Source organism: Pagrus pagrus, assembly GCF_965226575.1.
Source record: "Pagrus pagrus genome assembly, chromosome: 12".
Taxonomy (NCBI): Eukaryota; Metazoa; Chordata; class Actinopteri; order Spariformes; family Sparidae; genus Pagrus; species Pagrus pagrus.
Window position 1 is genome coordinate 20,832,905 of NC_140196.1, and position 22,841 is coordinate 20,855,745.

At 41.3% G+C, this 22,841-nt stretch overlaps 3 protein-coding genes across 6 annotated transcripts; 2 read left to right on the top strand and 1 right to left on the bottom strand.

Annotated features, from left to right (window-relative positions):
• The first annotated feature begins 5 nt into the window (after positions 1-5).
• On the top strand, positions 6-8,904 carry LOC311267033 (acyl-CoA-binding domain-containing protein 5-B-like). 3 transcript variants are annotated; one of them, XM_084369827.1, is made up of 14 exons: positions 6-78; positions 1,060-1,181; positions 1,467-1,590; positions 1,908-1,980; positions 2,941-3,091; positions 3,266-3,304; positions 3,639-3,866; positions 4,539-4,754; positions 5,421-5,515; positions 5,633-5,816; positions 5,987-6,195; positions 6,340-6,414; positions 6,524-6,639; positions 6,724-8,904. In XM_084369827.1, exons 2-14 carry the CDS (start codon positions 1,076-1,078, stop codon positions 6,734-6,736), a joined length of 1,629 nt encoding a protein of 542 aa, XP_084225953.1. In that variant the 5' UTR covers positions 6-78; positions 1,060-1,075; the 3' UTR covers positions 6,737-8,904. The 3 variants fall into 3 exon arrangements, with proteins under 3 accessions (XP_084225953.1, XP_084225952.1, XP_084225954.1); XM_084369826.1 differs by lacking the exon at positions 6-78 and adding an exon at positions 721-809; XM_084369828.1 differs by lacking the exons at positions 6-78; positions 3,266-3,304; positions 3,639-3,866 and adding an exon at positions 721-809.
• Positions 8,905-9,648: 744 nt separating this feature from the next.
• Positions 9,649-17,032, top strand: yme1l1b (YME1-like 1b). 2 transcript variants are annotated; one of them, XM_084369679.1, is made up of 18 exons: positions 9,649-9,847; positions 10,478-10,621; positions 10,785-10,962; positions 11,139-11,228; positions 11,856-11,962; positions 12,541-12,691; positions 12,781-12,864; positions 13,215-13,388; positions 13,518-13,670; positions 13,786-13,918; positions 14,732-14,794; positions 14,982-15,094; positions 15,259-15,414; positions 15,591-15,742; positions 15,841-15,967; positions 16,120-16,193; positions 16,501-16,587; positions 16,674-17,032. In XM_084369679.1, the coding sequence occupies exons 1-18, from the start codon at positions 9,821-9,823 to the stop codon at positions 16,815-16,817; spliced, it is 2,157 nt and encodes a 718-aa protein (XP_084225805.1). In that variant the 5' UTR covers positions 9,649-9,820; the 3' UTR covers positions 16,818-17,032. The 2 variants fall into 2 exon arrangements, with proteins under 2 accessions (XP_084225805.1, XP_084225806.1); XM_084369680.1 differs by having other exon boundaries at positions 13,236-13,388.
• A 1,577-nt stretch (positions 17,033-18,609) lies between these two features.
• ptchd3b (patched domain containing 3b) lies at positions 18,610-22,368 on the bottom strand (the record flags this gene model as incomplete). The annotated part of the gene is made up of 4 exons (XM_084368258.1): positions 18,610-20,141; positions 20,903-21,048; positions 21,134-21,255; positions 21,646-22,368. The coding sequence occupies 4 exons, from the start codon at positions 22,366-22,368 to the stop codon at positions 18,610-18,612; spliced, it is 2,523 nt and encodes an 840-aa protein (XP_084224384.1).
• Positions 22,369-22,841: the final 473 nt, after the last annotated feature.

A 22,841-nucleotide genomic window follows, 5' to 3' on the forward strand; every position in this document is an offset into this window, starting at 1 on the left:
TGGCCGGTGATTGGCTAAGAGGCCGAGGAGAAGAGGAGTCGACCAATGACTTTTCACTGTGTTGACGTAAAACCCCCAGTATGTAATTTAAATGTGACTTAAAATAATGATATTACAAATAATAAACAACAATAACATAAACAGTTTGAGTTTCTACTATCAGAAATCTGTGAATGTGTAATAATTATTAAAAACGATTTAAGGGTTAAATTGATTATATTCATATTTAAGCACATTTACATACACGTTTGCTCCCTTTAAATAATAATAATAATAATAATAATAATAATACATTAATAATAATAATAATAATAATAATAATAATAATAATAATAATTCCCCCTAAAAAAATTTAAACAAAAATACACAAAAACAAAATGTGTAAAACATTTGGTGTTACCAAACATGAATGAAAAAACATTATGAAATTGTAGATATTCCATCATTTAGAAAAGAAAGAAAAAGAAAAACTCTATTTCATAATCTAAACGACTCAGAACAATAACGATAGTAGTAACAGAAAGATAGTAGCCTGCATAAAAACTTACCTCATTCACCGCACTACATTTCCCAGAGCTCACCGCGGTTTAAATACCCGCTGAGAGGGCTTTGTGGGATATGAGTGTCTTTAGCCACCATCTGCCGCGGTTCATCTCGATAAAAACTACATTTCCCAGACATATTTAATTACGAAGCGTTGACTGTTTGGCTCATCCTTGACCGGAGCCGAGATTGGCTTTCTGCTGCATATTGCACACAGACGCCGGGCTAATAAAATTATCACTGCACCGGCGAATATGAACTTTATGGTGAGTTTCTAACAAATTAAACATTTTCTGTTAAACAATATAGTCTGTTCGCGCTAAACTGACAAGGGCTTAGTATATAGAGCAGTTATATCCAAAAATATGCTGGAATAAAGAGGAGACAGTCTGCATCCTTTAGATAATAAGACAGGTGGCAACTAGCTGCAGTGATGAGAAAATGTGTCCCTCACTGGACACTTTGTGAACCGCCTCCATCTTTTTCTCCATTAACTGTTTCATGTGCTTGTTGAAGATCTGAGGACTCCTTCATGCCATCCTTGGTGGGACTCAGCATGGCGCAGGAGGAGGACAAACACAGCCTGGAGGCGAAATTTGCTGCAGCAGTTAAAGTGATCCGGAGTTTGCCTGAAGATGGTGATTGTACTCCACCCTAATCTGTGAATGAAAGTGACTGGGCTTAGTGTTCAGTCGTGTGCATTGTAGTATGAAGTCTGTGCCTGCTGGTGTGTAAACACTCTAGGTGACTGACCTAGATGCAGAGCTGCCACTCTATTGATAAAGCTGTTGTAAGGATAAGAGCTGATTAACTGAATCAGTCATTTCTTAAGTCTAATAACAGCTCCTGCATCTCCCATGTATATTTTCAAGTGGTCCCACACATGCATGTTTTCACCTTTTTTATACTTCTTTACTTCTTAGGTCCTTTCCAGCCATCCGATGACATGATGCTGATGTTCTACAGTTACTTCAATCAGGCCACACTGGGGCCCTGCGACATCCCCAGACCGATGGGCTTCTGGGACAGTCGTGGCAAAGCTAAATGGTAAGGTAGAATATGCCCTTGCATAGTTCACACTAACCTGAAACAATACACTGATCAGACTAAGTGTCCATACAAAGGCACAGTCCCTTCACATGCCCGCTATAAAGGACCATTGTTTCAAATCCACGACTTATTTTAAATAATCCAAATATCAGTGCACAGTGCTGCAGGTAAATCCATCTGATAATCCCGCAGTAATACAGAATAGATTAAATTTGGGGATGATTTCTGAAATACCACGGTAGCTGTGCAGTTGCTCAGTGTTCACTTCCCTCCCAGTACTCAAGTGTTGAACTGGGACTTTTTTCTGTTGCCAGGGACGCATGGAGCTCTTTGGGAAATATGACAAAGGAGGAAGCCATGAAGAATTATATTGAGAACATCCAGCTGGTAAGTCCTTTCAAGGGGAATAAAGCTAAATAGAGGCATGTTGATAGATTTATAGAACTAAATAGAGGCAGCACACTGAATAATAAACAGCTGATAGATTTGGAGCAGGCATCTCTCTTCACAATAATGTTTTGACATTGGTGTGCCGACCACATACAGTAAATATATGTTTATTTATAATACAAGGCAGAACTATTTCCAATATAAACTGTCTTATAGCCGAGTGAAGTCAAGTAATCAAGTTTCATGTATTTCTCATTCTACAAAACAGGGTTGTACAACAAAGTGCAAGGTGTAATCCTTTTACGCTACACAAGAAAAAATGGTTTATCATGAATAAGTTCTCAGAGCCTGTGGAAAGAAGCTGTTTCGTGGTCTGGTGGTACAGCAGCGGATACTTCTGTATCTTTTGCCAGACGGCAGCAGAGTGTCCAGACAGTGGCTCACCTGCTAATTGCAAACTGTTAGCATGCTGACAGGCTGAACTAAGATAGTGAACATGGTAAACATCATACCTGCCAATCATTAGCATGTTTCATCATTATTGTGGGCATGTTGGCTTACTAATGTTAGCTCGTAGCCGTGTCTAAGTCAAGCCTCACAGAGCTGCTAGCTTAATGCTAGACTCTTGTGCTTTTTAATGAAAAATGACTCTTTTTTTGTGTGTGTTTTAAGAAACTTGTTGAACTGTGACAGACTCTTTTAACAGCAGAGGCTGCTTTTGCAAACGTTCTTATTCATTTTTCACCTCACGGCACTTCCGTGATAGTCATTGTCTCCAGTTACCAGCTGTTTTTAATCAGCTTTAATTAACTGGTCCAACAGATAAATCAGTCAGCCTGTACTTGTATAATTATACCTAATTAACTTGTTTTCTGGTGGCTGTTCTGTTGACAGTCTTACCACACCAATTCTACAAAAACACGACACTGAAGCTTTATTACTTATGTGTGTTGTCAGATTTTGGAGACCATGCCGATCTCAGATGAGGTGTCTGAGCTGGTATACGAGCTCGGCGACTTCTACACGGAGGTAGACAGAGACGGAGAAGAATCCGAAGAAAACGAGGCAGACCAGAGACCCTTCACGAGGCCTTTTGCATCACATACAGGTATTGTACGTGATCAGCAGAGCCATAATAACTCCACACTGGAAGGCACATCAGATATACAACCCAGGGAGGGCTCTGCAGCTCAAGTGGGATGTAGCACTGCTGTTAATTAATTCTAATAACTAATAATTGTTTTGACTGCTGAGCCTGTCTTACATGTGTTTTTATCACTAGATGAGCGGGTCATACCATTTCAGAAACCAGCGATGGAAGGCAAGTCTTTGGTGTTTGTAGCAGCTGTAGAGTTGATGGGCCGGTCCCACAGTGAAAGCTTATTTTGACCTGATTAAGCTGCTTTTATTGTGACAAAAGACAGATGCGTGTACATTGTCCTTGGCTTAATCTGCAGTAACTGTAAAACATTAGATTGTGTCATGTGTCTTGTGTAATCTATGTGCTGTTGTTAGTGTGTTGGTTGTTGGCTTATAGATGTAGTGTGTAGAAGCTGTGAACAGACTGTGTGTACGTCACTACTTTGTGTAGATGTACGCCGTGCAACATGTACTCTGACAGCCACTTAATCAAGAGTGTTTCCCTTACTGTTCAGGCTATGGGGATCTGTGGGATGATATACAAAACCTCCAGGAGAATGACAAAGACAGCAGTGTTCATGGCCTGAGTGCCAGTAGTGAGGAGGCAGAGGGAAGCAGAGAACATAGTGAAATCAAGAAAAAGGAGGAAAGTAGTGATTGGAAAAGTGAGGAAGAGGAGAATGCGGATAAAGAAGACAATACGGATGATGAAGACGAGGAGAAGGAAGAGGAGTATATGAAAGGTACCATCTGTAGTTGTAGACGTGAGCTGTTTCGTGCTGTGATGTTTGATGTATTATGGAGTTCACATACTAAGCTGTTATTCACATGATTTAAAGGTAAGAGTGGTGATGTTTTATATTTTTCTTAATGTCAACAGATCTCATGAAAAGACCAAAACAATGGCTGACATATCTGATACTACCATCTAAGAGCACATCAACATCTCTTCTACAATGAATACGGACACTGTAGTTATTTATAAACGTCCTGCTGCTGTATACTCCCTATTGTACTAAATGTGTATTAGTCCGCAGCTGAAAATAGTCCCTGAAAGATACATCGTTTACTCCTGTGTGAGTCACATTTGTTAAAAACTACAGTGCCCAGGTGTCTCTCAAAGTCCTTAGCTTTTTTGGAAAAAGGGATCCATATATCTGTGATTTGTTTGTAACAGAAAACGCACAATGCTTCGTTTCTATTCGGCACAGAGGAGTTATTTACAACATGGGCACTCTCTCATTCTATGCTTTTTTTTGTGCATGCATTACTTACAACAGTATTTCATGGAGATGGAGAGAAAAAGCAATTTGCACTAAGTACATGCAGGCTGAGATATGGCTCGACAAAGGGCACATTACTTACTACATATTACTTCTCTCTCTCTCTCTCTTTCTCTTTTTGCATTGTCTCAGATTGGAGTCCTGACCCAAGGCTGCTGATGGTGGAGGACAAGAGGTGGAGGTCTGACACCAGGGGGTCCGGCAGCAGCATGGAGCCCAGCATGTCCTCCTTCACCAACGGGACGCACAGCTCCCTCAACAGCGAGATGGAGGAGGAGGAACTGGCCTGTTCTGTAGAGCCAGGTGTGCAGTATAACCCCTATATGCACTTTAATGGACACCTGAACGGTAAGTGTCCACATTAATGCAAAATATCATGTATAACAGTGGTAACAGAACGCACAGGAAGTGACGAGGCAGAATATGTCATAATATGTCATAATAATATAGAATAATGGTTATGCTTGTCCAGTTTGCTTTTGTGTAAAAAAGTTAAATATACTATATGAATAAACTATCGTGAAACATAAATGATGCTTCGCTCTCCTTTTAGCTGTTTTGTTCTCCACCAGCTCTTGCAGGAACTATCTGGCTCATTAGCCGCTAAATGCTTCGATACGTTCAGTCACTCACTCTGTCTCTTTATTGTTTGGTGCACCATTTGTTTTTTAATGAGTATGTTGATTAAAATGATGCTTTTAAAGCAGTGAGATCCAACCAAAACAGTAAACTTGCAGGATGGAAAAAACAAAACAATGAGCTAAAATGCTAAAAGGCTCTGTATAGCTGAGGGGAACTGCAGAGTTAAGGCATAATAAAACTCAATGGGATGGTCACTTAGAGCAAACCCTTTCACAAACACAATCATTTGATCTGTTGTTGTTGAAAAAAATATATAAATACATAGATTAGTAAACAAAGCAATATTACAGTGTGAGAATAGTAAACAATGATGTAATTTCCTATGTGGTCCATGTTTATTGTTGTTGGTGTTCTGTGTTTCTCACCGTCCAGATCGTAGTAACGCTGCTCCTGAGAGGAACCACCGATCCACAGACTCGGATAACGAGGAATTCTGTGACTCAATGGAGCATCTGGCCATGGACGAGGTACAATCCACTCACATATGGCCAATAAAATACATGTGAATTGCTTCAAATTGTTGCATAAAGCCCTCTTTCATAAGTTTATTCATATTGTGATGGACCCTTTTTTTTCCTGACAAGATGTCTACATCAAAACTCCTGTCCCCTGGATCGGGAGCTGCCTCAGTGAGGCAAAAAGATCTCTGGTTTGAGAGCAACACTACTGTGAATGGAGGAGAGGATCAAGTGCTCATGGGAGATTCCTACCTTAAAGAAGGGATTAGTACAAGCCGCCACAACAGCTCCTTGTCAAGAAGAGGGAGAGGTGAGACTACAGTAATCGACTTTTACTTATGTTGACACTTTGTCCCTAATTTACCTTTCTGCTAAGACGTCCACTCACTGCAACATTCCTAAGCATTTAAAGGCATCAGATACCCTCAGATACAGGACAGTTTCCCACATTAACGTGTCACATTCTGACTCCCGTGTCAGGTTCTCTGTCACCAAGGGCAACCTGCAGCTCTCAGCGGTGTGTCACTGTCGATGCTTCCTGCTGTTGTGTGTCACGGAGCATCCGTCCTGTCAGTGCCGCCAGGGGAAACATCAACGAGCAAATAGCTACAGCTCTGCTGAGGCTGCAGCACGACATGGCTGCTGTGTTGGACAGGCTGCACGCTCTGGAGGCGCTCACCCTGTCGCAGGTGAAAGACCAGCTACATTATGTAGCCTATGGTTTTCCATCATTTTTGCCCTATTTTCCTTTACTGAAATGCAACAGTGGTCTCCATACAATTGATTTATATATTTATTAATCGATTTCTGTATATTCTTATTACATTTTTCAGTCGAGATCATCTTCGCCAAGACAGGAGGACTCCCTAGCCCTCACACAAAAGGTCCTCATAAGAACATGTTCTAAGGTTTGTTCGATTTGTATTAAACTGGTTTTGTTTTTTATTATGTAATTTCATGACCAAGTAGTATCACGTCAGGAAACAAACAGTTCAATGCAAGTTTCTGTTTCCATAGTTCCTGAGACCTTCCTGGTGGCCTTTTGACTTCTGTCCACTAACAGTGGCAATGACTGCACTTTGGCCTCTGATTGCTCATTGGCTCGTCCAAGTTTACTTACAGCGGAAGAGAAGGTGAGCAGAATACTGATTAAAATGGTCTATTGACTCTAATTCCTTACGGACTGTTTAAGCTCTGTTTCACCTTTCTCCTCACAGGAAAATCCCCTGAATTGTCTGACAACCATTGGCATCGATCAAAGAAGGCGAACCTGGGGTGAAATTGTTGCACTTTTGTTGCTTCGTGGCTTTTTCAAGCCCACACCACAGCCTGAGTGTAAAGAGGCAGCAGTAGAAATGGAAAGGCAGTGACTTAGATAAACGAACGGTCAGGAATGTTTTTAAAGGGAGATTCTGCAATATAGTGTAGCATTTTTGACATTATGGATACTTTCTAGGTGTTGAAGAAAGGGAAGATTTATGCATTATAAATGCTGGCACATTTTCTTTGTTACAGTTAGCGTAGCATTAGCCGGTGATCTTATTTATGACATGTCTCACAGATCACCAGGAAGTCAATATGCACATAACTCACATAGCTGAGGTAACTTTTAATTGAAATAAATTCACTATCATACAGTAGCTGTGGATCTTAAGCAATGACTTTTACCCATTGTCAGGGATGTTATTGATCGTATGTTGCATTATTTATTTTCTTTCTTATCATGTTTTTGTCAACACCATTGTTCCGATAACTAAGGACATCAGCATTTTATATTTATTATATGAAACATAGAAATATTTTAGAGCCATTTCTTTCTAGACCCAATAGACATGGTGACAAATATGGTTATTTATGTGTAAAAGTGTATATTTATTGTGTGGTTTCAGTGCATTAGTATCAAAGTTTGCACTTTAAAAAAAAAAAGAGATGCAAAGTAGGACAATCCATATATTTATTCTCGTGTCTTGTCAGTCGTACAGTGAGAAGAAGAATACTCTGTTTCAGCAAAGGGTACAATGCTTTCTAATATATACTGTTGTAAAACATACATGTAAGTACAGTCGTGGTCAGAAGTTTACATACACTTGTAACAAACGTGTATATCATGGCAGTTTTCAGTTCCAATGATTTCTACAGCTCTCATTTTTCTGTGATGGAACGAGTGGAACACAAAATACTTCACAAAAAACATTCATGAAGTTTGCTTCGATAATGAACTTATTATAGGTCTTCTTACATGCATACAAATATAAAAAATACAGCAATTCTGATATTTGGTTAAATGTCCCCCTGCCATTTTCACCTCAGTTCAGTGCTTTTGATAGCCATCCACAAGCCTCTGGCTGAATTTTTAACCTCTCCTCTTGACAGAATCAGTGAAGTTCAACTAAATTTGTTGGCTTCATGGCACGAACTTCAGCACAGTCCACATGTTCTCTTGGGGTTCAAGTCAGGACAAGTCAAACCTAAACTCTAGCCTGATTTAGCCGTTCATTTACCACTTTTGATGTGTGTTTGGGATCATTGTGCTGTTGGACCCAACTGCACCCACGAACGAATCTTCTGACTGACGCTTTTAGGTTTTCCTGAAGAATTTGGAGATAATCCTCCTTCTTCATTATTCCATTTACTGTCTTTAGAGCAGCAGATCCACTGGCAGCAATACAGCCCCACAGCAAACAGGTTTTTTCTTTGTCCATGTGATCAGCAGAAAACTTCAGTCGAGCTTTAAGGTGCTGCGTCTGGAACAAGGGCTTCTTTCTTGCATGGCAGCCTCTCAGCTCATGTTGATGCAAAACACACTGCGACACAGTGGTTTGTGGTTGACTCTTGACCATCCTGACCAATTTCCTCTCAGCAGCAGGTGAAAGTTTGCTTTTTCTTCCTGATCGTGGCAGTGACACAACTTTGCCATGCACTTTATACTTACAAACAGTTGTTTGCACAGTTGATCTTGACCTGTAACTGCTTTGAAATGGCTCTAAGTGGCTTTCCTGACTTGTTCAAATCATTAATATGTTCTTTAAAATCAATGTTGGGCTTCTTAGATTTTCCCATTGTAGTGTTTGTGGCTGAGTGTATCAAACAAGCCTTATTAAAAGGGGCCAAGAAAAATCACCAGCTATTATCAATCATAATCACTTAGAAGAAGATGTGAGGCCATCAGCAGAATTGATTGTTCAAGTATGTAAATTCAGACTTGAACCAAACTTGAATGTTTCTTGTGACAAAGTAGTTTGTGCTCTCATTCCATCACAGAAAAATGAGAGCTGTAGAAATCATTAGAACTGAAGACTGCCATGATATACATTTTCTTTGCAAGCGTATGTAAACTTAATACGACTGTATATGAAGCAGATTTTGAAAATGCAATAAACACATTCTTGCAACAAACAGTTATTGTTGTGAGTCTCTGATTTTGATGCAGGACAAGTTCACTCAGTTGGTAACATAAACAATAATAATACAGCTCTCCCTGCGTAATCCAAGTCTCCAGAAGAGAGATACCGTGATTTACACCCTCAACGTGTGATCGAGCTTGTGCACCTACTTCAGACGGGGTGCGTGCTAACACTTTCAGCTAAGCTGCTTAAGTGAAGATTTTGGCTTTAAAAAGGTGTAAAAACATCTTTTTTAATCAATTTGTGACTTTAGGGCTTCTCGAGACTTGAATTAAGCCATGTGAGCTGTAGAGAGCCATTTTATGTTTTGTTTTTTCAGTTGATTTTTAACTTCTTAAAACAAGTCCCCATCTGCTTCAGTTGTTTAGAAGAATGCTGCAACACTATTTTGCTGTAAGGGTCCAAAAATGTTCTGTGGACTAGAAACTTCACCCGACTTTCCATGAGGGTTCGAATGAGTGTGACTGGTAATTGACTGAAATTTTTTATTTTTGGTGAATTTATCCTTTAATGGGTGAAAAGCTGTGCCTGCTTGTGAAAATGGGATTTGTTATTTCTCCTTTTTCAGCATGAGAAACCACAAGCTGTAAAATGTAAGTGGTAATTACGATATCGCATAGATAATATTTGAGACTACTGTAAATTAGCAGAATAATATTTTTAAAATGTCACATTAACTGCAGCTGATAAACGGAACTTAAAGCTTAAAAAGAAGATTTCGACGGGGACACAAAAATGTGTCACACCACGGCAGCGGTTACATCCGGTTTATTTTCAGCTGTCAGTCTGCCGCTGAAGTTCGCTGTTTGACTTGCTATGCCTGCCACAGAGGGATAAAGTGAAAGAAATACGGAGCAGACAGGAACCGTGGTGTAACTTGCGCATTTTAAACGACCAGTGAGGATTAAAGATGTTTTCCTTGACCGTCCAACCGCAGGTAAGAAAGCAAGAAGCGTTAGGCCGAGCTAACATTAGCATTGTTGTTGTTTTGGTTCTAAGGTTCCTGCTAGCATGCAAAGTTAACCTTAGCTTGTGCTCTTACGAGCCAGACGACCTTTCGTTGTGGTTTTGATGATATGAATGAACCAGTATATTGCAGTCACATCGGTGAACATTGTGTCAGTGTTATTACATTTATGTTTAACCGTAATTAAACTGAAATGAAGACTGTGTGGGGCCGTTGAGAGAAGTTTGAGCTAGCTGCGGTTGTGTTGAGTGTCCTTAGCTGCCAGTTGGGAAACTGCGTCAGTGAGTGACATGTTTGACACTGATGATTTGAATATTCTGATAAATCAGCACTTTGACCAACTTTTCTACAGATTCTAAATGTTTATCATCCGTATATGGCTTCTTTCTTTTTACAATTTAGAACAAGCTACTTTGATTGAACTAAGAGTCCATCATGTTGGCTTTGTAAAACAAGCTAGCTGTTGTGCTACCTATGTGAGCAGCCTTTGGACTGCCTACTACTACTACTAAAAAGTAGGGGTTGTCTATAATTGTGGTAATTCTTCAATGTTCAAAACATGCCATTCACTCATGTTTGTCTAATCACATGTGGTCACAGGTGACTGTACCTCTGAGCCACCTCATCAATGTCCTCCACTCTATGAAGAGCTCAGTGGGCAGCAGCAGCAGCAGCAGCAGTGTCACCTGCACATCAAGAAAACAGAAGGAGCATGCCTCAGACTCAGATCGACACTGCACAGAGGTACACATCAATTGGACGTAATCTGTAATTGCTGCATCAAGTCAGAGAGCGTGTGATGCTGCACAGTTCTTTCCACTGTGCTCCTTTTGTTTAACAAAAACATATTCCTGGATATTTTAGTGAGTCTAATACACAAAACTGTAATTTATGTCTGTGTGTGCAGCCCATGTTGACCCTGCGTGAGCTTGGCTTATCAGACCTGGGAGCGCAGCAGCTGGATGAGCTGGTGAGCCGTGTGTTACCACGCTTGAGCCCAGAGGAGGCCCCTCTTGCATTGGGTGGACAGACAGCCTGGAGGACGTCACATCTTTCTACGCCCTCCTTTTTCAACAATAAGCACGGTGAGGATGTGCATCTTTCACTGCATACAATTACAGAGTTTCATCATGAAACTTGGATGTATTTAATCTTTTTTATCAGTTTAGCTACTAGGTGGCCGTCTAAACAAGCAATAGCGCCTCTGCTACAACTTTATCCTAAAGGTATCACAGAGTTATGTCTTGTCCTCTGTTCCCAGGCTTCTCATCTGGTGCAACAGCCCCGGTGTTTTCCAGACAGCACCCTTCACCTCTTCAGGCTGTCGGCATAGAGCTACAACACTGGCCAGGTAACTATGGACTAGAAGCATTTAGAAGTGCTGTGATAGTTTTAGTACTGATCCAACGGTTTGTATTCGGGTCTTACTAATAAATGACTAGAGCAGGTGTGTATGTTATCTGGAAACAGTTTAGATTAACATTACTGACAAAATATTCCAGTTGTCAAAATGATCTTTGGTTTCCTATTTTTACACATACATTGTTAATTTACCTGTAACAATGTATGTATGTTATTAGGGATGTACAATAATATCTGCTGATGAAGGCTGTAAAACGAAATATCTGCATTGGCCTGAAATTAAAATTCCTGCCATTAAGACGACACTTTGATTATGCACAAGTGAAGCAAACTATTGACTAAGTAGTTTTCTTATTGTTGCCAGTAAATTTGTACATTTGAAAAAGCACGCATGTCTGCATCTGCCAGTGGAAGGACTTGATTTGGAAGAAAATACTGTATGTGCCTATACCGGTATCAGCATCAGCAGGCGGCCAAAATGAGTCTGAAAATATAAACAGAATGGATATCAGTACAAATCCAGTTTTCATATTGGTTAATATATTTACGTTAAATGCTTCGGAAACATGGCTAGCTTATTATCTGATTTAATCATGTGCTTACTGTATATCTCTAGTGTTGGTCCAGAGCAGAGGCTTTAAAACTTTAAGGAAAGCCAGACGAATGCAGTTAGCCGCCGACCGCCCGCTGGAATCTGAAGGGTTCACACCGTCTTTTATGAAGGTATGTAACTAGAGCGTGTAGTGGCTATGCTAAATGTGCTTATTGCATAAAGCATATCCTTTTTAAAACTATTTACCAGTAATCGTAGCATTACAGCAACAACATTTTCACATGACTAGGGTATTGCATTATTTTTTTGAGGAAAATACAAGGCTTGATGAGATACCAAAATATTCAGCTCTTGAGTGGAAAATGCACCACATTACTGCATTTTTTTCTCTGCTGTCTGGTCAAATAAAAATCCAGACTAGCCTCGCTTTCAATTGATTCTCTGCACACAAGAAAAATGGTGGAAAAGTGTCAGTTCAGGCCTATAATTTCATGACCGAAATAGATGGTAGTTTTTTTCTTATTAAGTAAGCTAATTTTATCAGGTATGCAGCTGCGTTCACAAAGCAATTGACAACAGCTGCCTTTGCCATTGCCTGATAACAAAAAGGGGCCTCCAGCTACTGATAATAATAATGGCAGGGTACCTTAACTTTTCAGGCCTACAGTGTGATCGCCTTAAGTGTAAAGGTGAGATAAAGTACTAGAAGTATTATTCTCCTGCTGATCAGTCTTACCTTGTACTGCAGGGCTTCCTGACACGTGACAGGGGGGTTGAAGTTGAAAGTCTCGACAGCCTTTTGAAGAAAAAGAATGTGCCTGATGGACAGCAGGATGCTTTCAAGAGGGGCTTCGCTGAGGGTTTCCTGAAAGCTCAAGCCTTGACACAACGCACACAAGGCGAGATTTAATACCAACACCATCTTATTGAATCCATGATGAAGCGTTAAACAATACTGATGTCTAATTTTCCTGCTCCAACTGTTCAGACTCTCTCAGGAGGACTCGTCTCATCCTGCTGGTGCTGCTTCTTGTCGGGCTCTATGGTATCTCCAAGACCCCCTTCATATCGGGTAAAGGCTCCTTTTCTCCTCTAAACCTGCGTTTTGACTTCATGGCATTCATTCACACTTCCATTTTAATATATTAAAAATGTTTATGTTAACAATATAGCTCTGCATTTGCCTGTTAAACTAATCAATTCATATTGAACGTGTGTTGACCCTTCAAAGAAAAAGACTAAGCCTGATATAACTGAACCATTTCCTGACAACTCATTCTAACCTGCTGTATTGAAGCATTGACATGCATCAGATGTGGCCGTTCAATAATCCTCAGTAACAGACAGTGTATGTGTGTGTGGGGGTTCATTAACCGTGCCATGCAGTGTGATTTCGAACTTTAATCTAACCATTTTTGATAGTGCGGTTCCGAACCACATCAGGCCTGGACTCTGGAGTTGATCCCGTCCAGATGAAAAACGTGACGTTTGAGCACGTCAAAGGGGTTGAGGAAGCTAAGAACGAGCTGCAGGAAGTGGTGGAGTTCCTGAAAAACCCACAGAAGTTCACAGTGTTGGGAGGAAAGCTGCCAAAAGGTAGGGCTGTCGTTCACAGGGCATTCTGAGCTGCATGAAAAGCTTCTCGGTTTGTTAGGATAGGATGTGATGATTTCAGGGCTCTGTTTTTTTATGACACTCTCAATTTCTCAACTCTCTTTACTGTAGGTGTGCTGCTGGTCGGCCCTCCAGGTACTGGAAAGACTCTACTGGCCCGAGCAGTGGCAGGAGAGGCAGATGTTCCGTTCTACTACGCCTCTGGGTCTGAGTTCGATGAGATGTTTGTTGGAGTGGGAGCCAGCCGCATCAGGAACCTTTTCAGTGGGACTTTTTTCAATATTATTATTAAAAGTTGCCTTTCTGTTAGCCTTTTCCTTCCTTGGGTCCATCTACGCTTGTAACGTTTCTCTCTCTAAATGTTGTGTCTTTTTTCTAGGGGAGGCTAAAGCCAACGCTCCCTGTGTGATCTTCATTGATGAACTGGACAGTGTGGGTGGCAAAAGGATTGAGTCTCCCATGCACCCATACTCCAGACAGACTATTAACCAACTACTTGCTGAGATGGACGGGTAATCTCTAAAAGGATCTGTTGTGTTTTTACATTTTTAGTAAACTGATGAGTGAAGAGTTGATTTAATTCAGGTTAAAGCAAATCTGGCAAATCCTTCTGGTATTCTGGTGGGTTCGCACAGCATGCGTGTGCTGATAGGCACGTTTCTCACAGGACCTTGAAATCCTTAAAAGTTTTAGGGAAAACAGTTGAGACCTTGAAAGTTTTTAAAAATAGATTAAAAATTAACAAGACAAATGAATGGTTGTCTGTGAGCTTTTGTAACGTCTGCTAGTTCTCATTATGAAAAATTCTTAGTGTTGTAACAGTAAATCACCTTGATCCATGTCTCAAGCTATGCAGCATTGGGTCCTTTTTATGAAAGCGAATTAGACCTGGAGAGTCCTTGAAAAGTCCTTGAATTTAATGTTCAAGATTGGTGGGAACCCTGGATATAATAAAAAGAATGAAATCTTCAGTCATGATATGTATACTTCTGTACTGCAATTACACTATATATAGTGATATACTAGATTTAAAGAAATTGAATTAAGAAGCTATCCATAGATAAAATAACTGTATTGTGATGTGTTTTTAAGATAATCCACTTACTGAATGAATGAATGACGCAAAACTCCTATAATTTAGTTTGCAACTTTAGAGAATAAAGAACCAGCTTTAATCACAAGCACTTACAGTACAGTACAGTGTCAGTCAGAATAAACAGAAGAATAAATGAATATCTGCAGGACGCTGTGGTGAGAAAACTTGGCAGAAAATAAGAGTCACTGCGTTGCAGACACTGACTTTTACCCTGTAACATTATTTGTAGGTTCAAACCAAATGAAGGCGTGATCATCATCGGAGCAACCAACTTCCCGGAGGCTCTGGATAAGTATGTTTACCTCTGTGTCTCGTGCCTGTGCAAATGTCAGTGCTTACAATACACATTCACAAATGTCAAAGTCAACAAGCCTCTGAGTCTCTGCTTTCCCTTTCAATAACAAAGACCAAACTAAGTGGGTTTAAACTGCAGTGACACACTTTCAGTATTTTACTGACCAACTGATCTTCTGTTTCAGCGCCCTGATCCGCCCGGGACGTTTTGACATGCAGGTGACTGTCCCCAAACCAGACGTGAAAGGACGCACAGAGATCCTCAACTGGTATCTGAAGAAGATTAAAGTGGATCCAGGTCTGAGAATTGTTTCTCAAACACATTAATGTGGTATATGTTATTCTAACCACTGTAGGACACGACCCAAAGAATTTTTGTATGTGTTGTCTTTTTAAGCTGCTTTAACTGTAGTCCAGTCTGAGGCCCAGACTGACTGTTAATGTTGCGTGTTGTCTCTGCAGCTATCGAGGCCAAGATTATTGCCCGGGGCACGGTTGGCTTCTCTGGCGCTGACCTGGAAAATCTGGTGAACCAGGCGGCCCTGAAGGCAGCAGTGGATGGCAAAGACATGGTCACACTGAAGGAGCTGGAGTTCGCTAAAGACAAAATCCTCATGGGTGAGTTATGAGAAAGACCACTCCATTACTTCCCTGCAATGTTTACGGTATACTTTATCTTTCTAAGAATCCTTATCTAGGTTTCATGTTTTAATCTAGCATATTTTTATGACTAAAATCCCATCCATCGTCATGTTTCTTACTTTAATTCATCCACCCTCTCTCTGTTCCTCAAGGCCCTGAGAGAAGGAGTGCAGAAATAGACAAAAAGAACAAGCAGATCACGGCGTACCATGAATCAGGCCACGCCATTGTAGCTTACTACACCAAAGATGCCATGCCGATCAACAAGGCCACCATCATGCCCAGAGGCCCCAGTCTGGGACATGTAAGGAAACATAGAGCTTGTAAACTAAGCTGTCTTTATTTAAACTCTGTTCTCCCTCTGATCATTTCTCAATCCTCTTCCTTGTCTTTTTTTCCCAGGTGTCAATGCTCCCAGAGAACGATCGCTGGAGTGAGACTCGCTCTCAGCTGCTCGCCCAGATGGACGTCAGTATGGGCGGCCGGGTGGCAGAGGAGATCATATTCGGTCATGAGGACATCACAACCGGTGAGAAAGGGTTCCTTAAAATGGACGACAAGGTCAAAACTGGTTTCAACATGAATGAGGGGCAGAATGTAGAAAAATCTTGATTGTCTTACACGAGGGAAGGTGGTTGGCAGGCTGGAATTTTTACAAAGGCCGCGTTTCTTCTTCTCCAGGTGCATCAAGTGACTTTGATAGTGCCACAAAGATCGCTAAGATGATGGTGACCAGATTTGGAATGTGTGAAAAGGTAAAGTAACTTCTTTTTATGCTGAAACAAATAAACAAACTGTCTTTGTTTTCACGACTGAATAAGCTAAATAAACGAACTGAACCTTAAAGGAGAACACAATTTCATACTGTTTTACTTTGGACCCTGAACAGCTTGTTCATTCAGTCATGGAAAAAAATATTTCTATTTCTATTATTTATTTGGTAAATATTAATATTTTGCCTATGAATTCCTTCTCCGGAACTGCATAAGCCTTTTCATAATGTTTGCCCACAGCTTTGCTATAATTTTATACATGTATTTGTTTCCTCCTCTTATCTCCCAGCTGGGTGTGATGACCTATACTGACATGACAGCCCAGAGCCCAGAGACACAAGCAGCCGTGGAGCATGAAATCAGGGTGTTACTGAAGGTCTGTATCAGCTTCTTTAGGACAGCTGAACAAAAACAAACCTGTATAAACCCTCCTTCTTACCACTTTCCTCTTGTTGTCTCCAGGATTCTTACGAGCGAGCCAAAGCCCTGCTGAAGTCACACGCCAAAGAGCACAAAAACCTGGCAGACGCTCTGCTCATGTATGAAACGCTGGACGCCAAAGAGATCCAGCTGGTGCTGGAGGGCAAGACCCTGGAAACCAGATGAAACCAGCAAGGACGGCAACAGTCGGGGGTTACGGCTTGGGGAGGGGTCAGATTTAAAGAGCTCAGGGTGGACTCAATCACGAGCAGCGAATCAGAGGAGGATGAATTCACGGCCTACACTGACAAATTCTCATGTGGGACTGTGTCGTATCTTCATGCTGTCACCTTTGTGTAATCTCATCAGTGTTCCCAGATAAGTAGTTCTGTTATACGAAACATAAACACGACGCTCCAGAGTTCTGAGGATGAGGATGTTGGTGAGGTCACGTAATCGGCTGGTGGGAGGAAATAATACGGATGAGCAAAAAAAAGGTTAGATTTGGTCACATTCTGCTCAGCCAGGTGTTCATGGATTCCTATTCTGTCAATGGAAAACACTAGTATCCTTACCCTACTGTGTCATGACAACTAGATTTTAACCCTCAACTCCTGTTTGTCACTCGTCTTCCAGTGTTTATGGTCGTATACTCCACTTTAGCTTGTTGCTTCTCAATCCAGCTCCCAGAACTGTGATGATGGGGTGCTGATTCTTTGAAGATCATGCTCCGACTCTCTCTTGTCCTGCTCTACCCCTCTGCAAATGTCCCTGTTGCTTATTTTTAAAGGTGGCCTTTTGGGGAATGTACTGCGAGTGTGAACCTTTTTCTTTTCGAAGTACAGTAGGACGTGTATAGCGTCTCAGCACTTTGGGTAAGTGTACAAAAAAAAAGCACTTATGCACTCTTCATGTAATTTATTTCATGTATGCTGCGTGTACAGATGGATCAAAAAACCGCTGCTCAGCCTCACGAAGCATGCGGCAAACACAAGCTGTGCTTATGTAGTGATAGAGCGTTGGGATCTTTAGGATTTTAACGTTGCGACGTTGGCCTGTTGTTTAAATGGTCTGAAAAAACCTTTCAGCAAAATATCAGTTTGTGATGATTGCAAACGAGTGGATTAAAGACTCTTAATCTTCAGATTATTCAAACAACGAGGCCGTTTCTGTTAGCTGTCCATTGCTGTCTCCTTCTTCATCGCTTTAAGGCAGAGGGATGTCTCACATGTAGTGCTCTTTACCTTTCTGTCTCAACACATTTTGCACAGTACAGAGGGAGAAAGATGCCAGTGTTCAGTGCTCACAGGCACTGCTCTGTGTATAAAGGAGGTTAAGCTGTAGCAAGTCTAATCGTAAATTGACATCCTTGATTCTGACAGTTGTGGGTAGACTTGCAGTAATGCCTCTGTTCAAATGTTGAATGTCTCAGTATTCCAGTGCAGCAGCAACAGTGTATGTAATCCATATTTTAGCATTTTGGAACAAGGTGTAGCTCTTGTCGAGATTACCACCAGCATATGTTCAACTTTATAGTGTAAACTTTTGCTTCAATTCAACACTATCTCTTCTGTTTATTAGCCTTTTAGCTGTGTTTAGCTGTATATATGACTGGGAGTGGGAACATTGTACATAGATGTATAGGAATGCTTTTATGCTCTAAACACATTGAATGGCTCTCTGCTGTTGATTGACTAAATCTCTCGACAATGTGACGGCAATAGTTGATGAATGTTTGTGCAGCTGAAATAAATAAAAAGCCTACATTAAAACAAAAACAACTGATTTTTGGGTTGTGGGGGGAGGAGAAGATTTATTTTTCGTTTTTCCATTAAAAGGTTCAGGCTTAGTGTTGGTTCATTGTTAGGGTTAGGGTCCACAAACATGTCCAAAAACATTTGAAAATTGTAAATTATGCACAATAGCTTACATTTCTGTACACAGAAAGAGTGAATAATTTAAATTTCAGTTTAAATCCCTAAATTGGTCCTTTACAACACTTCCCACAGGCCCCAAACAGTGTCAGAAACACTGGAATAAACAGTAAACCATGGAGCAGCCCAAACGTGATCACAAGAAACACAATCTTAAAGAACGTCCTGAAGATGTAACTCCCAGATATGGACAGCACCACCACTCCTAAAATAGTGGACAGTGCTCCTTGCAGAATGGGATAGCCTAAACGGGCCAATGCATCTGTGGCCTTCTCGTTGACATCACTCTTGGGGCTTGAGACAAAAGAGTAAGAAATGTGAGCTGAGAAGTCGACAGAAAAACCGATGCACATGACCAGGTTGATCATGGAAATGGAGTCCAGGTTTACACCCCACAGCGCCATGAAGCCCGCCACGCCAACAAGGACTGAACAAATTGCAAAAGCCACCCATAGGGAACAAAGAGGACTGGGTATCAGGACGAGTGAGACGACTAACATCACTACAACAGCCACCAGGATGGTTTGAACCGTGTTGTCCACGATGACAGTATACTGGTCAAAGTAGATGAAAGCAGGGTGGAACACCAGGAGCACTACTGGACAATCCTCCGCTGTTCTCCTGAGTCCGGTCATCATGTTCTCCACTGCGGTTTTATTGAGCGTCTGAATGAAAAAGCGAGAGGCTTGAATCTCACCGTCTGTGGTCATGTTTATGTCTTGTTTGAACATGGGGTTGAGCTCTAAGAAACGGCGCAGATGTGTTTGGAAAGCCTCTCGTGAACTTGTGTTTAGATTGGTCGCACTAGCGTACCGTTGAAAGGAAAGAAACCAAGCAGAGGTGCTGTTGACAAAGTTCAAACTTTCAAACTTTGAAATGCATGAACGCAGATTCTTCTGTTCGACCTCATCCCAGTAAAGCAAGGGCTGCTTCACCGCAACCATCACGTTACAACTGTATTCTGGGAAGTGCTGTCTTTGATCGTTGTAGTAACTGATGATGTAGGAGTCATCCAAAGCTAGATTCTTGATATCGAGTCCTTCTTTTAAGATAAAGCAGCCGTAGATGCTAACAGCCAGATAGCCTGCGTAAATGACAAACACACATGCTTTGACCAGTTTTTGGGTCAGAAATGGTCCGTAGAACCGCTCAAAAATGTGACTCATGAGCCCAGTTTCCTCCTTTTCAGTCATTCGATCGTAACTCCCTCCAACGCAGCAGATGCTGAAAGCTCTAGAGTGACTGGACGGTAAGTCCTCTGGGATTTTGGCCCAGCTGAACCAGTGCTTGTTCTCTGCTTCCCTCTGTCCGTTCAAAGCCATGCACGCCCCCAGGAAAGTGATGCTGTACAGATAGCTGAAGCAAATCGAAATCCCAGCATACAGGCAGAAGGACTGGACCGAACCAAAGGGCGAGTTGTAGCCCAGGAAGAGAGCCAGGGCATCGGTCAGGGTGGTGATGGTGATGGAGACTGCAGCATCCCTGTAGGTGTCAGCCAGCCGGTCGGGGACGCTGTCCAGAACACAGGTCCTCTGCCAGCAAGAGATCATGATGAACATGTCATCCAGTCCAATACCTTTGAATTCATTCAGTCACAGGAGAGAGATTTTAAAGGGCCCATATTATGTTCAACTTTATGTTCATACTTTTATTTTGTGTGTCTATTAAAAAATGTTTGCATGCCTTGATGTTAAAAAAAATATATATTTTTCTCATACTGTCCATTGCTGCAGCACCTCTATTCACTCTCTGTCCGAACACTCTGTTATTTTTTGGTATCCCTGCCCACTTTATCCAATCAGGGCACTACATTTGTCTGACAGCGTTTATTAATTATAAGAAACATTAAAAATTAATACAGATTTGTGCATCAGAAATGTGTTGCTTCTTGCTCTTTTCTCTCATCTCATCAATGACCCCTCAAAGTTATCTGGTGATCCATCGGAGGGGCCCGGTCCTCAGGCTGGGATCCAAAACTGTATACAGACTAGTGCCAACTAGCTCCTCCACAAACAGCTACAACAGTAAAATGCTACACATTGATGCATCATCAGCCATCTAACAAAGTCACATAAACCTGTATATCTCTGATATCTCTGCAACATAATACATAAACATCATTATGTCAAAACTGTTATTTAATCACTTTCTGCTTTATAACGTCTCTCTGTGGGACCAAACAGCAAATGTTTGTCCATAGGTCCCCTGATTGTTTAATCCATCTACAGGTGCAGTATGTGACATGAAAAGAAATGTATCGTGTTCATCAACATTGTGTTTCAGGTACTTTTTGAATACAGTGGGATCTCATGGATCTGGATGTTAGACAGGACTTACCTAAGATCATGAAAGGACAGGAGGCAACCGTCATAACAAAAGGTTGATCCAGCAACAACAGCACACCGAAACCGCTCAGAACTGCTAGACCCGTGGAGAGCACTCCACAGGCTGCCACCCACACCTTTGTCCTCACATTATCCAACCTGAAAGAACATCAGGGATCAAACAGAGCCGAGCGTCCAAAATCCATTGTATAACATTCTTTGGATTTGCGAATGTTTAACAAACCTCCAACATGATATGATGGAAAATGTAATGGCGATGGCATAAGTGATGGAGAACAAATAGACGACCGAAGCTGGAGATTTTTCAAATTCCCACTGCATTGACGTGGAGGTGGAGTACGACACCTGGAAAGTAGAAGAAGCTACTTAATGAATGAAAAGCTAAAGTTCATGCTTAAAACAAACGGGTGGTAGCACATCACCAGAGTAATGGCTAACTGCTGCTAACTGTAGCTGCCTTAGCTCAACTAGCCATGCAGCTAGTGGTTTAGACTGGGAGCTTGGGGACCAAGAGAGTGTCTGTGTTTACACGGGAGCTTTAGACCAGCAAGGGCCGGGGCTAGTTGGGTAGCATGCTAACTTTAGCTATCACAGCAAACACAATACATTTACATCATAATGACAAAACTGCTATTTTACACATTCTGTGGATAATTTTAGTTAATTTTTAAAAACGTTTTTAACTAATTTTCTGACATATCTCCCATTTAAACAGTATAATGTGATTCTGCTTACCTGAATGGAAGCTGATGATGCATTTGAGACCAAATGAATGAAGCTTTCCAACCAAAGGTCAGTTTTTGTTTTATTGTCTTCATGTAAATAGTAATGGAGCTGTATGGCTTTTGCACTTTCAACAACTGAGCTCTCGTTGACCAACTTCACACCCCCCAGACTTAAATATAAAGCAGAGCTCCTGAAATCTGAGTAATACCACGGAAATGTCAAATTGACTGCATCTATATTGTCGGCATTATAGTGAATGACATCTAAAATGTCATTAGAGGTGCAGGATCCCATCACCTCAGCACAAACATCCACATATTCATATTCCTGGTTGTCAAACTGCACAACCATACTCTTAACTCTAAGGTCCAAGTGGAGGATGTCCTGAAGTGCCTCCACAGTCAGAACATTCCTGTCACTTGTGGCTATGAGAGCCGCATAGTTTCCATCCGTGCTCAGTCTTAAAGGTGAAAACATGGAACAATTTCCTGGAAAAGTTTCCTGGATGTATTTCCTCTCCATCTTGGCTCGTCCGTCGACAGGTGTGAACTGCTCTTCGATGTTGTTTGACATCCTGTCCTTTAGGAGATAAAATCCGCTCCCCAGACACGTTGAGAGAATAAGGGGGGTGATGCAGAACAACCAGGGATGAGATCCAATAAAATGACCCGTCATCTGAAAACAGATGCGTAGTGGTCTCTCTATGCAGTCTGTGTGGAGTCTGGCCATCATGGTCGGCATTTAGAATAAAAAACTAATTCAGGGAGGTAAGAAAGAGCTGCACCTCTTCTCACAAACTGCAGACTAACTAAGAGACAGCTGCAAGTTTTCCATACAAGCTGTATTTATTGTGTTGCAGTCTCTTTTCAGCTCCTTCATGAGATGAGATTTGCATAATAACAGGGTGGCCTTCTCTCTAATGAACAGAGCAGATGAGGTTTGAGGAAAGACCCAGTCAAAGAGCCTATTGAAGAACAGGAGGTGTAATATGGCTCACTGGCTCTGTTTCAATACTGTCACTAGTTAAAAACTGCTTCACCCCCAGGGGATTCCTTCTCATGGTTGAGGTGACATTAAAATTTGGGGCTGTTGAGGACTGATGACATGTGGCTAAGACTCAGAACAAAGAGGCATTATAATGTGGATCTTAAGACTATTCAGAGGTCTTACCTGTCAACTGACAGTTATTCTCTATAGTAGACTTC